Genomic DNA, 17006 nt, shown 5'->3' on the forward strand with positions numbered 1-17006 from the left:
TTGTGTCTACCATCAGTTTTGATTCTTACAAAAATCTCAAGGAATAGGCCACGTATGTGTTCTCTTTTTTGCTGATGAGGAAATAATAGTTCAGGCTTCCATAGTACTTAATACAATCAGGCACTGTTCTAAACAATTCACATTAAATAGCTTCATTCTCATGAGGCAGGCACTGTGGTTATCTGCATTTCATGAAGAGGACCAAATATAGAGTGGTTAAGTAACTTGCCCAAGATCACACAAATGGTAAATAGCAGGGCCAAGACTCAAGCCCAGGCAGCCTGGCTCCAGAATCTATACCCTTAACCTTCCATTATACTGCCTTTTGGAATCAGACAGACAGAGGTTGGTTGAATAACCATGTGGGAGTTAGGGAAGGAAGCAGAGTGAGGGAGGCATACGGGAGCTATCTCGCTCCCTAAGAGGACAGCTGAGAATTTGCCCTTGGCCTCTATCTCCATGTGTGTGAGGACTCCATGCTTGGCTACTAGTCTGAATTTCTGTGTTCCAGAACTGATCACAGATAAGCTTATCGGCATGGACTCCAGTTCTCTAGGAAATGTAAAATATACCCCACTATTAATGGTATATGAAACCTTATATTTGCAAAAGATCTTTAATTGCCTCCGTAATGTACATATGGGCATAAAGTGTTTTCACACAGGTCGCTTGTGGAGTGAAATCCAGGGTTAGTGACTAGATTAAAGTCTATCACCTTGCCACTTTAATGTTTTAACAGAGGAACTGAGGTGCTGAGAAATTGACCAAACTGAAGTAACCATTATTTATTGGATCAAGATTTGTCCAACATTTAGGCAAGAAGAAGGTTAGTCTCTCAAAAGGTCTCTTTATCAGTTCCTTTTGTTTAGCGGTTTGATGATACTTTCTAAGCTAAAAATAAGGCACACAGGCCCAAAAAATAATTTTCTCCCTGATTTGTGAATTGTTTACCTTTAAGCTCTTAGGAAGTTATAATGATGTTTGCATTTCAGAGATTACTTTTATTAAGGATACTATTACATAAAATTGGAAATAGTCTTTGGCCGATGGCTGCACATTTACTCAAATGGATTACTCAACAAAATGAATGTCTTGGGAAATGAATGTCTTGGGAATGTCTTGCAAGGCTAAGTGCTGGACACAGCATGGGCGGGTGCTCAGGAAGTAGCAGCGAGTTCTTCAAAAGGAAACTTCTTAGGGGTAAATTTGATGTCTTCTGCACACTTTGCTGTGATATGCCCAGCATTAGGAGGAGATCTGTAAATCCCTGGAAAGGGACTGAGATGTGTGTTGCTGTCATATGTCTAGCCTGTGATCAGTACACTGGAAATGACTTAAGAAATATTCCAGGCCTACCCTTGGAGGCTGTAATCACTTTCGAGAAAACAAGGCTTTATGCAAAACACAGAGAACAAAGTGATACCAACTATAACCCAGAACTAACATGTGAGGTTCGCATTTAATTCCAAGGGCCTGGGAGTGGTTCTGAAACCGTAGGTGCCTTCTTGGGTTTTTGAGACTTCCGTTTAAATGGCTCAGGTTTAATCTCTGATGGAGACAGCAGGTAACCGAATGAGACCTGCTGATGTGGCCAAAAGTTCTGGTTCAAGTCAGAAGTCTGTCTCCCCTCCCCTTTGATATTGCGTAAGGCATTACTAATGCTGGCAAAGGTTTGTGTTTAGCCAGTTGCCAAAAGCAGCCTGAATATCCCTTCCTGAGGTCGGTGCTATAAACTGCACTCCTTCCTGTTGTAAAGCATTCCTCATCACCCCGCCTCCCTCCACTTGCCCCCACCCCGCGGTATCCACGTCCCCTCTCACATGCTGTTTTCTCTCAACAAAATGTGTTCAGGGAACTGGCCTCACCGCTGGCAGAGTCTAGTACCCCCAAGTCTGAAGAGCCCTGGGTTTCCATAGAGGGAACCAGCCACAGCTAGACGGGCTAAGATGTCTCATCGTCCCTTCACTTGCTAGTGTGTGTATTCGCACTGATACCTCAGTTGTCTGGCTGATCTTTCAAGGGTGACAGCCACAACATTTATCCACTTACTGGCAACAGTAGTGGTGACAACAGTGGCCAACGCTTACCTAGCACTGCGTGCCCTCTAACGTTTAACAGAGTTTCATTCTGTCAACCTGTTGGTTGGTATTGGTGCCACGTGTCCACCATAAGCCTCGTAGGATCCATCTGCCCCTGCCCATCCCCACTCCACAGCTGCCCCAATTATCATTGAGATCACATTGGTTAAGAGGCTGCCGTGTTCTGATTCTTCCTCTTGCAAAATCTTTCCTTCCTTTACCTTCCTTAACGCATCCTCTTTGCAGGCAGAGGGCTCCTCCACGACTATCCTGTCCCTAGTTTGCAGGCTCTCAGGATCCCTGTGACTCTCTGATCCATTTCTTTGTTGCATTTCTATGGCTGGGAAGCAAAGGTGCCCTGGAAAGTAATTTCCCATGGGTCAGCTGCACCCACCTCTCTGCACTGGGGAAGCCTGAGGAGCCGAGCAGAATTCAGTATGTTGACCACCTTATCCCCCCCTAGCCTATCAACCGCAGGTGTCTCTTTTGCCCCAGCATCTTTTCTGTGTTGTCGGAGCTAGGCCCAATGGTCACGAGACCCCTAGCCACCAAGGGTCTGTCATCTCCTTGGTGTCTTTATCGGAAGCCCTCCATTCTGCCTCCCTGCTTCCCCTTGCGGAGGGCATCTGTGTGCATGCCAGACACAGCCAGGTATCACGCAGGAAGCATTTTGGCAAGGAGAGTCAGTGAGAGAGGTTTTCTTGGCAACTATAAAATAAAAGTACTGTAAAGAGCTACTAAATAAACTTGTGCCACTTCAGCTAGAGAATTTCAGCCCTCCTGGGAGGGGGAGGGGCGATGCTAGGAATGAAAAAATTTAGAGAGAAGGCTCAACTGTCAGCATGATGGCTCATTTATTTGATGGCCCCCAGGGAGATGTATGATCTGCACACTGTAGACGTTAATCAAACTCATTGCCTCTTTCATTTGTCCAGAGAGGCAATGAGTGTTTTCTTTGTACGTGTTTTCCAACCATAAGACACGGCAAGGGGAAATCTCTTGGTCCCTTTGCTCAGGTTAAATCGGTCTTGTATATAAACAGTGGTGAAGGTGGAAACATGTTGCCTGCATATCAAGTGCATCCAACACCAGAACTGGATGGAGACCAACACCTGACCTGGGGGGATTAGTTTGTGAGTCCCTGGCCCTGTTTTAAAGGGTGTGTAATAGCCAGACTTGCACAGGGTCATTTTTATGATTATTTCCCACCTCAAGTAGCTGTTGGGAGAAATACGAAAGGGTAGGAGGAGCCTCAGAGGAGATTTGGTAATACTTTTGGAGTTGGAAATTGTTTTTTGATTTTCTGTATTCATTAGAAAATGAGTAATTTTACATTCAGCCTCATGATAATGAATGTTCATGTTTCCCATATTTGTTCTTTTTCTTTTTTTTGAAAGCTTATTTATTTATTGAGAGAGAGAGAGAACATGCAAGCTAGGGAGAGGGAGATAGAGAATCCCAAGCAGGTCCTGTGCTGTCAGCACAGAGCCCCTGCATGGGGCTCAATCTCCGGAAGCATGAGATCATGACCTGAGCCGAAATTAAGAGTGGGATGCTTAGCTGACTGAGCCACCCAGGTGCTCCTACGTATTTGTTCTTAATTTGTTCTCATGGATCAGCCCCACAAAACTTCATGAGGAGAAATGGTATGGGGACTTCATTTAATAATTAGGAATGTTGCAGGTCACATGGGTGGGTCAGTCGGTTGAGCTTCCGACTTCTGTCAGGATCTGTAAGCAAGTAAGTTGATTTGGTTTTTTTTCAACATGCCCTTGCAGCCTGCATTCCAAAAGAAATCCTTTCCATTTCTATCAGTGGTTTATGTTCCCTACATATCTTCCTTGGGAATTATAGCAATAAATGGTACAGAAACCAAAGAAAAGAATTAAAGCCAAAACATGTGGACATATATCTTAATGATTTCTTCCTGGTTATCAAAATGATACATGATTCCCATAAGAAAGTTAGCACAAAGAAAAGAAAAATTATTTATAAACATAGCACCCAGAAATAGACTTTTCTCTTTCTCTCTTATCTTTTCCCATCTCTCCTTCTTCCCTCCTGTTTTGCTTCCTTCTTTCTATCCTCTGAACAACTGTAATTAAGAGAATATTGAGGGGCGCCTGGGTGGCTCAGTTCGTTAAGGGTCTGACTTCGGTTCAGGTCATGACCTCACAGTTTGTGGGTTTGAGCCCCATGTCAGGCTCTGTGCTGACAGCTCAGAGCCTGAAGCCTGCTTCATATTCTGTGTCTCCTTCTCTCTATGCCCCTCCCGGCTCGCACTCTGCCTCTCTCCCTCTCAAAAAAAAAAAAAACCAAAACAAAACAAAACAAAAAAAACAACATTAAAAAAGAGAGAATATTGAAAATACAATCTTTGTATCCTGCTCTTCCACCTGGAATTGTATCAGCCTATAAATAAGTCATGAAATACAGCATCCATAGAGGAACAATTGAGAGATTTGACTGGACAAAAATATGAAAGTTACCGTAAATAAAACTTAAAAACAAATTGGGCAATAACATTTGCAAACAATGTAACAAATCACTACCATCCATAATATGTAATAAGCTTCTAAAAAATAATCAGGGGTGCCTCGTTGGCTCTGTTGGTTGAACATCTGATTCTTGATTTGGGCTCAGGTCATGATCCCAGGCTGTGGGATTTGAGCACCACACTGGGCTCCACACTGAGTGTGGAGCCTGCTTGAGATTCTCCTTCACTCTGCCCTTCTCCCCACCTTGTATGCACACTCTCTCTCTCAAATAAAAATAATAATAATCAAAAAGATAACTCAAACTTTAAAATGGGTAAAAAATGTGAAAAGGCAACAGACAGAAGAAATACAAATGGTCATTAAACATGTTTTTAAAAGCTTAATCTCATTCATAAGAAATGAAGTTAAAACAATGAGATCATTTTCCCTAGCAAACTGGCAAAGACCTAAGGATGATTATGTCTTACTTGAATAAGGAAGCCAAATGGATGTTCTCATACACTATTGGTGGGAGTATGAATTGATGCAAACTTTTTCAGCAATTGTTCAGCTTCTGTTTTCATTTTAAACATTTATATCCTTTGACACAGCATTTTTGTTTCTTAAACCCAAGTAACCCCTCCTACAAGTGTGCAAGTAATGTTCATTACCCTCTGGCTTGAAGTTGCAAAAAATTAAAAACCATCTAAATGTTCATGGAGGGGGGACTATTTAAATTATGATACACCTTTCTAACGGAATTTTAGATAACCATTACAGAGAATGAGGTAGATCTATATAGAAATATGTCCAAAATATTTGTTAGGTAAGAAAAGCAAGTTTCTCATAATATGTATTAGTGTTGCATTGAGAAGAAAAGATTTGAAGACTGTGAGCCTGTCATCGTTTTCCCCATAATTTTTCAGGAATGATCAAATTTTATATGATGAAAATGATTTTATAATCACAAAAGAAGTAATTTTCAAAAGATAAAACTTCTGTCATAAAAATTTCCCATTTTTCATCTTTTATAAAATTTTATCAGCTCCCATAAAATTCTGCCATGTATATACCATAAGTTGTTTAGCCATTCCCCTATTAATTAATAATTTGGCCTATTTCCAAATTTTTGGTATCATGCAAGATGAAGCAATGAACATTTTTCTAAAATAGAACACTTAAGTTTATGCTCACAAAAGCACCACATCATGTAGCAGAGGTTGAGGGTTAAAACCAGAAAGAACCCATTAGATGATTTTGAATGTAAAAGGTTAATATTTTCTAGCCCTTTTAAACCTTGACAAGACTAGGGATGCCCCACCTAAGAGGCAAAAGAGGGGCCCTTGCTTCCCTGGGTACTCAACTATGCTACCCACTCTGGCTGATAAATTATGAGCAGTATTTGTGGTCCCAGTGTGAAAAAGATCAGGGGCCTTATCCTCAGGATACTCTTCGCAGGGCTCGGTTCCCCAGCTGCCTTCTTCCCATTCCATTCCCTCTCCCCAGGTGAACTCATCCACACCCAGCTAATGACTCTGAAATTTGTATCTCCTGCCCAGCCTCTGAGTTCTAGCCATGTATATTCAGCTGCCTCTAAATGTCTCCACTTGGATGCCTAAAAAATAGCTCAATATGTCCAAAATAAATCCTGTGAGCCAGAACATGCTCACGCCTTCTTCCCTTCCACTGTCTATATCCTTCCATTACTGAATCCCATTACTTTTCCCCCCTATTAGTTTTGGGTCCATCTAGTTCCCTTTGCCTTCCTGCCACACCCTGCTCCAGGCCACCATCTTTTCTTTTCTGAACACTTCAGTTGCTTCCCAACTAGTTTCCTCATGTTCTCTCCTCCCCCACTGATCTGTTGTCCACATTGTAGCTGGAGGCTCATTGTACGATCACAAGTTAATGCTATCCATCTCTGTGTGTGACCTTTCAATGGTTTCTCTTTCTCCTTGGGCTAAAGACTGGAATTTTTACTGGCCCCTGCCTTGGCAGGCTCCTGCCGTTTCCTGTCTCATTCAGGCTTCTGAGCCCCTTGCATATTGTGTGATTCATAGATGGTACTCTAAGATTTGTTGGGTGGGTGAATGGCTAAACATCTTGTGTTAGGTAATACGTGAATGGCACTCCTATCTAACTGATGATACAATGAGATTTTAGGCTTTTGCTGTTTCAGTGACCTTTCAACATTCTTTTACCAATTTAACACAATCAGTCTTGCCTTGAAAAAAAAAAAATAACAAGTTTATATAAACCCAGACACGCAAAATACAAGCCAGTCCTAAATGGTTTTGTTGTGAAATTATGATCATAATATTAAATTTATTCTTTTCGGCCACCACTTCACCCTTATCCATGTACCAGCTTCTCTTCCTTGGAAGAGAGCAGTGAATGATCTTCAGAATATTTGACCACTAGAGACACATTTGCTGTGCACTCCCCTATTCCTGTACATGCAAGGATTGGAAAAAATTCATTGAACTCCTTCTCCATGCACACACTAAAAACCGAAGCAAAAAAAAATTTTGGCAAAATTTTGACGATGCATTTCATAGTGATGTGCACAAAAATGTCTCTTTGCCATAATTCATTTTTTGGGATACTTATTGATTCTCACTCAGTTCTTGTTGCAATTGGGGAAGTCTTCTCAGGAAATAATCTACTAGGGGGATTAGCCAGCAATGCAATGCCAGTATATAAAAGAGTGTTTGCCCACTGTAGTGGGTTATGAGCCCATGCTTTGGAAGGAGGTGAGCAGAACTGAGAATCCTGGATTTACCCCTGGGTAACTAAATAATGTTGCTGAGATCCTCGTTCACAGGGTTTGTTCAGGATTAAAATAAGATAATATGGCTAAAGCACTTAGCATCTGGTGAACGTTTAGTGTAGCTGAATTAGCTACTATCATACTATTGTGCTCTACAGAAGCTTTTTTCAGGTTATACGGACATGCACACACATAACTCAAATGAGCAGAGAAAAAGCAGTATACCTTGAATAGTATATTGACTGTATATTTTTAATAACCAATATCAATGTTGTATTTCATTAAAGAATTATTATCTTTCAGATTAAGATATTAAAATATTTACAGATGAGATGGTTTTATGTCTTGGATTTGCTTCAAAATCTGAAAAAAAGATGGATCAGGAATGGAGTAAATGTATACACAAAACAAGATGGGACATGCATTGATAGCACTTATGCTCTGTGACCACTACAGGGATTGTTATATTATTCTCCGTACTTTTGTATAGATTTGAAATTTTCCATGATAAAAAAAAAATTTTAATAGATTAAAAATAGTTACTGAATAGCCTCTTAGAGTCATTCTTGTTCAAGGAGCCAGCTCACAACTCACCTTCCTTTATTTCTTTTGGAAGAGTCACTGATTCCGGTGATCTAAGCAGAAAGATTCATGTCATTCTGTTTTATGACTCTCAGAATAGCTCATGGTGGAAACAAAATAAATACAATTTCTGAATTTCCTTTGTCCTCAACCACTTGGGATGCTTCTCTGAAACCACTGTGGGCATTTTAAAGTAACCCTGATTATGCAGCAACAACAATGCATAAAGTAACTCTTTCTACCCTTCTATGCTTGTGTGACAAAAGTTACAGCTATTAAATACCGGTGCTCAGTGACCTAATGAAGGATGAGCCGGTAATTGCGTATTTGGCACTTTGGGATCTGAGCCTCTGCCCTGTATGAACTTGTAATCTTCATTGTGTAGCCTTGTTAAGTTTGGCTGTTGAGTTACATGTTGGCATTGGAGGCTAAGGAACTTCGAAGCCAAAAACTGACCTTTGCATATTTCAAAGTCAGAAGTCATACAATGACTTTTTTGCTTTTGCTTTTTTTTTCTTTACCATCTTTTTTTTTTTAAGTGTTATTTTATTTTGAGGGAGAGATAGCACGAGTGAGAGAGGGACAGAGAGAGGGAGACAGAGAATCCTAAGCAGGCTCCGCACTGTCAGTACTGAAGCCGATGTGGGGCTCAAACTCATGAACAGCGAGATCATGACTTGAGCTGAAATCAAGAGTCGGATGCTTAACCAAGTGCGCCACCCAGGTGCCCCATTTTTTCTTTTTTTTTTTTTTAAAAAGTGAAGATCATGATTTACCCTTAAAATGGAAGCTGACCGTGTCCATGAATGGCTCTGTAACCTTTGAATCTGTTTGACTAACCCTGTCAATGTTTTACTCTGTCATCTGGCTGCAAGCCATGGAAAAGTATTATGACTGGGTCCTCTCTGCTTTATAATCGTCTTTCCTAAAGTAGTTTCCCTTCTCCAGCTTCACCAAAGCAAAGAATTTGAACTTACATTTCAGGATTCTTCTTCTCCTCCCTCTGGAATCTGTCTCTAAGGGATAAAGCACATCACTTTTTATAAGTTTAATTACCTTGGAACAAGGATCCCAGTGAGGTTTATGAAGCTTCCTTTCTTCCCCTGAAAAGAAGACAGGCACTGAGCTGGCTAGGGAAGCTCACTGCTGTCTGACATGCTTCTGTTTATGTCTTTGGTCAGCATCTTCTTCCATGACCAAGCTGGAGCTAGGGAGGAGTAAGGCTTAGCCTCAGCTAAGGGGGAGACAGGTACACAGACAGAGCCTTCTGGAATACAGTGCAGGGCATGCCGTTATAGGAGCAGGAACTCACTGGGTACTCTGGGGGCAGAGTTGACTCTCTGGGGATATCAGGACAGAACTTACAGAGAAGGTGTGAGATATTTAGGCTGAGGGCAGAACTAATAGCCTGGGATTATATTATGCTCTTAATTGAACACCCTTGGAATCCCAGTTTGGGAGTTTTGTCTATTAAGTAACACCTGGTGTAAAACAACCAATGGCATTTCCCTCAGGGCTTGTACAGGTTAAAGAAGGCCTAGAATTAGACTGAAAAGTCAGGATTGAAGTATAACCTGCCTCTGTGGCCTCAGGCATTCTGTGGCAGGGATGCACTGTGCTGTCAGTTCTGTCTTCTGAGCAGTGAGGCTGTGTTCTGGACTTCTGCAGAGGTCCAGATTGCAAGCACTTGTCTCTCCCTGAACGATTCCTGCTGCCCATGACAGCGACTGAGTAATAAGCAATTAAACCTCTTACCTGGGATGTTAGTCACAAGCTCTCTTGGGCAATCAAAGGTCGGTTCTCCAGACCGTTGTGGGTTTCTGTTAGCACTTGTTTCTGTTACCAAACAAAATCCTTTATGAGTCCTTAGCAGGCATAACAGCTTTAGGAGAAATCAGAAACCCAGTAACCTTGTTTGGCAGTGAGAGAGCTTGCTCTAGGCACAGGTCCACAGGGGCCTGGACGACTGGGCTAGAACCTGGTGCTGAAAGAGTTCGCCCCCAGGCTCTGATTCCCCACAAGCTTGCTCTCCCCTGGGGCGGCCGACTGTGATCTCTAACCTTGGCCACTTCTTTTTTTTTTTAATTTTTAAAAATGTTTTTATTATTTATTTTTGAGAGAGAGTGTGAGCGGGGGAGGGGCAGAGAGAGAAGGAGACACAGAATCCGAAGCAGGCTCCAGGCTCTGAGCTGTCAGCACAGAGACTGATGCGGGGCTCGAACCCACAACATGTGAGAGGATGACCTGAGCCAAAGTCGGACACTTAACTGAGCCACCCACAAGCCCCTAACCTTGGCCACTTCTAATGTGTGCCATCTGGCTGAGAGGAGCCACATGACCAGGCACTGATAGGGCCTAGAGTCTGAAACCACTCCTGGAAGAACAGCTGAGAGAGACCATGCTCTTGGCTGTGACCTTCCTCCCATGTACAGGACCACAGTCATCCCACCTGCCACCCTGCACCTCATGATTCCACCTTCAGATAAGTCATGCTTGAGGTGCCCAAGTGGCTCAGTCGGTTAAGTGTCCCACTTCTGCTCAGGTCGTGATCTCATGGTCGTGGATTTGAAACCCACATCAGGCTCTGTGCTGACAGCTCAGAGCCTGGAGCCTGCTTTGGATTCTGTGTCTCCCTCTCTCTCTGCCCCTCCCTGACTTGCACTCTGTCTCTGTCTCTCGCTCAAAAATAAACAAACATTAAAAAAATACGTCTTGCTCATATTGGGGGAAGGAAACCATCTCCACTGATCACAGCCTACTGAAAACAGTTGCTTGTTGGAAAGTAGGGTTTTGCATGGAGAAGGCCAGATTTGGTTTAGAGGCAGAAAAGGCTTCCTTTCCTGAAGTGGGCAGCTGAGTGCTTACACAGCTTATGCCCAGGGAGTTTGCTGCCAGGAGCAGGTGAGCAGAGAGGTCTGGTCTGCGTTCCCACTGATCTGTGCCAGGAAAACTCTGCTGCTTTAACCTCATTTATCGGGGATTCCTAGAAAACAGGACTTTGTTTTCATTCCTGGGTATCTCCAGTGACCTCTCTCTGTAAGACCTATGTGGTCACAGTATCAGCTCCCAGGGCACAGCCTGGAAACTGGTCACGCCAGTTCTGTCATCACCGATCTCCTCTGAGCCGAAAGGTGATCCTGGGCTGGACAGAGACCAGTCTGTCCCTCGGGCCACACAGGCCAACACAACTTGATTCCCAGAGCAGAGATAGGTACATAGAGCCATGAGCGCCCTGACACAGCCCACTGTGGGTGTGAAGCTCCAGAATGACAGTCCTGTGCCCGCTGTGAAGATGCCCTGGTGAAGGGACACCATCACACCTAGGTTTTTATATGTGGGTAGCCTATTCATATGGGACCATCGTCTAGGAGCCCTGAGGCAAATTTTCAGAGTTGGTCTCAAGTTTTTTCTAAGATAACCCAAAGACATTGGTTCCCTTTGAAATGTATGCAGAAAGCTTGCTTGGTGTGGTCTGATCGCCCACCCCATGAGCCAGCCCGTCCAGGTTTGGGGCCCGGCTGCCCTAGAGCACGCTGCTCTTTGTTTCTTTCAGAGATCTCAAACTGGACAACGTCCTGTTGGACCACGAGGGTCACTGTAAACTGGCGGACTTCGGGATGTGCAAGGAGGGGATTTGTAATGGAGTCACCACAGCAACCTTCTGTGGCACACCCGATTATATTGCTCCAGAGGTGAGTACGGCTTTGGAAATCCTGAGCAGAGATGCCACAGGCTGCTCTTGCGTGCTGTGGCTCTGGGGGCGCGTTGCAAGCTGATGCCTCCGCACTCCCTTATGCCTCATTGGGTGAATGATGGCAGAAAATGCCCTCGGTTCCTATAAATAACAATTTGAATTAAAAATGTTGTTGTAAACCTTGTAGTTGCTTTAGGCATTAGCCCTGAATGAGGACAAAGTGTGCTCTGCTCACAGCTAGTTATTTTCCTCTTTGTCTCTACTCAGTGCTTTGATCCCAGCCCCATTTAGCAGCAGTAAAGTTCCTCAGTCTTTCCCATGCAAGTGAGTGAGCCCAGTATCTTCCTCCCTCTATAGGGATGCAGTGCCAACACCCTTTCTGTTTTGGATCTGCACACGTACCATTACCTAGGCCGAAACAGGCCGTAAATGTTTGATCACCTGGATGAGAAGTCCTCTGAGTTGAACCACAGAGAAAACAGACCAGTCTCTAGAGATAGCATGAAATGTGCATTTTTTTTTTTTTTACTTTGATATTTCCTAATCCAACATTTTCCCTAGTCTTTAAGGACTCTTTTGTTAATCAGATGTGCAAAGCACATCTCACATTGCCTTCTTCACACAGATCCTCCAGGAAATGCTCTACGGACCTGCAGTAGATTGGTGGGCAATGGGCGTGTTGCTCTACGAGATGCTGTGTGGTCACGCCCCCTTTGAGGCAGAGAACGAAGATGACCTCTTTGAAGCCATACTGAACGATGAAGTGGTTTACCCAACATGGCTCCATGAAGATGCCACAGGGATCCTGAAATCTGTAAGTCTGGCTTACCTAGCCAGGTTTGGCCGGCTGCATACCAGCTGGCCGTGTGTGCTGCTTGTGTTTTTTCAGTACCTTCCCATAGTAAGCTCCCAGTGCTAACTGCAATATATGTTTTAAATTGCAGAATCAAAGAATGAGTTCTCTCGGAATGTTTTCCTCTGTTATGCAATAGTTCTTTCTGGGCCAAATGCAAGTGGTTGATACCATTGTTTGCCACCCAGCAAGTATTTCTAGCACCTGTGACTTTAGTGTAGGTGAAATGATGCACTTCCTTTATACAGTCAGGACATGCCAGGGCGTTGGGTCACGTGAACGCTATCCCCAGTTTGTTTACATACTGACTGTTTCTGTCTGCAGTGTCCAAGAAGCAGGATGAAGGGGCCTTTCCCTTCGTGCTGGGTGAAGCCGGGAGAGGTTTTCCAAACTTCTGCAGATTCCTTTTGCATTCATATCATTCTTATGAATAATAAGTGAGGTGCCAGGCCCAGATTCAGGAGCAGTGCAGTTAATGTGTCATGAAAAGTCTTTTTTGTGTGCATTTAAGGTACCATGTTGGAAGCCTTATTTTGAAGTGAGGAAGAAACTTGGATGTGATGCTTTTATGTTGAAAATAAAAAAGCACACGTAATCTGGATTATTCCTATAACCACATTAGTTGAATTTACAAATCATGTATTATCACCTGCTGTATGCATAGGGGAATAAAGGTGAGTAAAAGCTCAGTTCTTCCAGTAGGGAAAAATCAGAACAATCCATTCCCTCTGTTGGATAATTTCTATGGGATAAGAATTACTTTCCTTAAATTATGTCCTTTTCAGTGATTTGAGGCAAAAAACTAAATTTGGGAAATATTGGCTATCATGTTGAGAGACTTGTCTCCCTTTAGAAATCTTCAGTCATATGATCAGCGCCTTTTCAAAAACATTTTGTATGCAGGTCACTGTGTACTGGCTGAAGGCACGATTGTCCCTGAGAATTCTCTGTATCACTAAAAGTGAAATAATCAGAAACCCTCTTCAGGCAAATATCGTCAAAGTGAATTGTAATTGGTAACTTGATTCCCAAGGTTAGGTGCCAGTACCCCCCTGATATTGAGGAAACACTAATCTCCTATAGAAATAAACGTGACGTCACTTTGGATTCTGCCAAATATCTCCTAATAATGGCATATGTCCGTAAGAACAACTGAGTCTTAGAGTTAGTAGAAGTTTTAGACTGAGGAAACCAAGAATGTGGCTTTTATAATTTTATGAATAAAATACAAAGGAGGGCTTTTCTTTGTGGATTCATGCCCTAAAGTTTAACTTCTGGAAGGGAACAGCACTTGCTGAGGTTGGCTCCGGCTAACTCTGATGACCTAAGCTACTTTAACACAACCTAATCATGCTACAGAATCAGGCTTGCTTTGCATTATTACTTTCCCAGTACCATGGTCCATAATCTGGCTCTTAAGGCACGCTAAACCCCTGTGGCCTACAACCACCATCATTATATTAATGGTTTTTCATAGTGCACATATTTAGTTCAATTTCTGTAGCTGATTTAGCATTATTTTTTAAGTTTTATTTATTTTGAGAGAGACAGAGTGAACATGAGCAGGGGAGGGATAGAGAGAGAGAATCCCAAGCAGGCTCCACCCACTGTCAGCACAGAGCCTGACACAGGGCTCTATCTCATGAACCATAAGTCATGACCTGAGGTGAAATCAAGAGTCGGACACTCAACCGACTGAGCCACCCAGGCGCCCCTGATTCAGCATTTTTAAAATGTAAAAGAAAACCCCAGAGTTTATGATTCAAATGAAAGTACTAGTTCAAAGTATAAAGAAATGTGTCTTGTTCACATGGTGTATGAATGTCATTATGCTTGCTACCATGAAGTGTAGGAATAAGTCAGTCTGTGCCTTAGGAAACTTTCATGTTCTCTCTATAGGGTTAACAATCCAGTTCAGCGTTTCTACGATAAATAATCTCCTCTCTTTTGTCTGGATCCAGGGGAAATCTTGAGGCCTCATCTTGTGAGTTGGACATCACTCACATCTGCTTCTTTTGATTTTTTTTCTTCAAAATTGCAGTAGTCCTTAACTGTATTCCAGTATTTCAGAATCCTCTTGAGAGAATTCTTCCCAACTAAATCTGGGACCTAGATCTTAGCTCCCTCATTCAATGCCTGCGAAACCTAGAATCGGTACTAAGTCAAGATTAAGATCCGTATGAAACTATTAAGCTTCTTCTTAAGCAGGTAAATCCAATTACTTTAAAAGATATCTTTGATGTGTGTAAAAATATTTTTTGGTAATGTGAATATAGGTTATCCAGAAATATTCTCCCTCCACAGTCTTTGTTCTAAGAGAAAACTGAACCTCTGCTGCCTAAAGTGAAGCTAATCTTCACTGGAGACTGACTTGTTCCCTCCCCTTGCAGTTTCGCTTTTTGGGAAACTGTGAACCTCTTCACTTCCTTTTAGTTTTCTTTCAGATACTAGTTGCTCAGCTGGGTCAAGACAGAACCAGAGGTCGTGATGTGTCATTGACCTTGCACTGGTTTTCCTAAGTGGCATTCTGTGTTCTCTGTGGGGTGTCTCCCTGGAGGAAGGAGCACGGGCTTTTCTTGATGACAGGCTTACCTCCTAGCTCTATTATATTTTGGCTCAGTGACCTTGGTAGTTACTGCACCTCTCTGAATCCTGGTGTCCTTGCTTACAAACTCAAGGTAATAAAACCCACGTCATAAGATTATTGTCCAGAACACCTTCAGCATTTGATTCCTTCTTTCTTCAAAGAGCATTCCTTAAAAGTGATTTTCTGGAAAACACTTGAAAAAGGTATCTGATAAAATTACTAAAATACATTTACCCAGAGGATTTCTGGGACACTTTTGTACATTTCAGCCTCTATGCCTAAAAATAAAAAGCTTAAATGCCATAGCTGAGGAAATGCAGCTCTTCTCTGCAGAGGGCTGAGACATTTAAATGGAAGTGTGATCAAGGAAAAGCGAGAAAACAGTTAAGAGCACTCAAGACTTGAGGAAAGTCTTCGTTCACCAAGAAGGAAAGGCTTCGTCTGGGAGTGGTGGTGAAGAACCTGCCTCCATAGCAGAGCTGTCCAAGGACAAATCGTGGCTCTTTCACTCACTAGCTGTGTTATCTTTGGCAAATAGCTTAATTTTGCCATGCCTCAGTTTCCTCATCTGTACAACGAGGGTATGAGATAGTGTGCAGGGGATACTTGGAACAGTGTTCGGCATAGATTAGATGCTCAGGAGGTGGCCACTAATGTCATTAATGAAAGCTGGATGCATGAAATCGTTGTTCGACTCTGTCCTTTGAAAAATGATTACTTTGTGTCTTGTGTTAGGAAAAGAGCTTAAGGTATCAAGTCATGCTTATAAACCATTCAGACTACTTTCTGGCTTTAATTGCAACTTGATTTAATTAGGCCAGTACAGTTTTTTACTGCTAGGAGAAACCTTAGAGATTGTCTGTTGTCTATTCTGATCCCCCCATTTTATAGATAAGGAAACTGAGGCCCAGAGAAATTGTGACTCACCAAAGGCCATTAAGCACATTTCTTGAAACAAATTAGAACCCTTGTGCATTATTCGCGGGAATATAAAATGGTGCAGCCACTGTGGAAAACAATATGGCAGGCAGTTTCTCAAAAAATTAAGCATAAAATTACCACATGGTCCAGCAATTCCATTTCTGGATGTATCGCCAAAAGAAATGAAAGAGGAACTTGAACAGATATTTGTACACCAATGTTTATGGCAGCAGTATTCACAATGTCAAAAAGGTGGAAACAATCCAAATGTTCATTGACAGATGAATGGATAAACACAATGTGGTAATAAGCACACAATGGATTATTATTCAGCTTTAAAAAGGAAGGAAATTTTGATACATGTTACAGCATGGATGGACTTTGAAGGCATGCTTAATGAAATAAGCTAAACACAAAGGACAAATGTATGATTCCTCTTATATGAGGGACCTAGAATGACCTAGAATGTCAAATCTATAGAGACAAAAAGCAAAATGGTGTTTGCCAGGGACTAGGAGGCGGGGCGTGGGGAGGTAGTGCGTAAGGGGTATGGAGTTTCAGTTTTGGAGGATGGAAGAAGTTCTGGAGATGGATGGGTAGTGATAGATGCCCAACAGTGTGACTATGCTAATGTGCTACACACTTAAAAGTGGTTAAGAAGGTAAATATCATGTTCTGTATATTATACCACAGGTTTTTTAAAAAATAAAAGAAAAACCCAGACCAATAAGAACACGGGCGCAAACATGACTAGGGTACAGGCTGAAGAATAAAAGGAGGTTGGAGGATGGGGCTTAGGGCCCACCAGGGTTCAAGGGGTGACAGTGGAAGAGGATTCAGTGAGGAGGTTAGGAAGGGATGACTTCAGGTTGTATAAACATCCAAATCTAAAACGTGTCTACTAGTTTTACTTGTGGCGAAATAGGCCAATGGTTTTACAATGCGATTTATTCACAAACTGTTGTCTGCAGTAACTTTTGAGTGGTACTGGCTCAGTAGGAACAAATGGTCCTCTGCCAGATAACGGAGGGCTTGGGGAGTCCA

General features: G+C 42.5%; 1 protein-coding gene and 1 long non-coding RNA gene across 4 annotated transcripts in view; one reads left to right on the plus strand and one right to left on the minus strand.

The window, feature by feature from the left end:
- The window catches only part of PRKCH (protein kinase C eta), a 231585-nt gene that overhangs the window by 190489 nt on the left and 24090 nt on the right, over positions 1 to 17006 (plus strand). Inside the window, exons 11-12 of the mRNA XM_060619985.3 lie at positions 11461 to 11599; positions 12227 to 12415. Coding sequence (XP_060475968.1) covers positions 11461 to 11599; positions 12227 to 12415 — 328 coding nt within the window. The remainder of the gene's footprint in view (positions 1 to 11460; positions 11600 to 12226; positions 12416 to 17006) is intronic.
- Positions 1 to 17006, minus strand: part of LOC132669953 (uncharacterized) — a 78551-nt gene that overhangs the window by 2800 nt on the left and 58745 nt on the right. For all 3 annotated transcript variants that reach the window (XR_013556090.2, XR_009606304.2, XR_009606303.2), the window contains exons 3-4: positions 9663 to 9743; positions 8885 to 8923 (exon numbers count right to left, since the gene is read on the minus strand). This is a non-coding gene — a long non-coding RNA (uncharacterized LOC132669953). The remainder of the gene's footprint in view (positions 1 to 8884; positions 8924 to 9662; positions 9744 to 17006) is intronic.

This window comes from Panthera onca, chromosome B3 (assembly GCF_046562875.1).
Source record: "Panthera onca isolate mPanOnc1 chromosome B3, mPanOnc1 haplotype 2, whole genome shotgun sequence".
Lineage (NCBI taxonomy): Eukaryota > Metazoa > Chordata > Mammalia > Carnivora > Felidae > Panthera > Panthera onca.